We start from the raw sequence: 319 nt of genomic DNA on the forward strand, positions 1-319 counted from the left end.
TGAAATCAACACATTAAACCTAACAGCTATATCGCTCCCTCTCAGGGCAATTCAGAATCGGCTTCGCAGCGCACAATCTCACCCTGGATTGGATTAACTACAGCCCTCGTCTACTGAATGTGTGCGTGGCCACAGACATAGGATATTTCCCCTCGCGTAAGTGCGACGAAAATAAGTTCTTCTACAAGACAGAGAAAAGTGAACCAAAATTCAAAAGATTAGATTAAAAGGCACATATGCTTTTCGTTTTGTAACAAGGGAATTTTTTTTATATAGCTGGATGTGTTAAGAGAAAATCGATTTATCAATTTCATTACCT

At 39.2% G+C, this 319-nt stretch overlaps 1 protein-coding gene across 1 annotated transcript in view; it reads left to right on the forward strand.

Moving 5' to 3' along the window:
* LOC119594512 (cell wall protein DAN4-like) overlaps positions 1-319 on the forward strand; it is a 7815-nt gene that overhangs the window by 5744 nt on the left and 1752 nt on the right. The window contains exon 3 of the mRNA XM_037943542.1: positions 46-156. Within this exon, the coding sequence (XP_037799470.1) occupies positions 46-156 (111 nt within the window). The remainder of the gene's footprint in view (positions 1-45; positions 157-319) is intronic.

This window comes from Penaeus monodon, chromosome 34 (genome assembly GCF_015228065.2).
Source record: "Penaeus monodon isolate SGIC_2016 chromosome 34, NSTDA_Pmon_1, whole genome shotgun sequence".
Lineage (NCBI taxonomy): Eukaryota > Metazoa > Arthropoda > Malacostraca > Decapoda > Penaeidae > Penaeus > Penaeus monodon.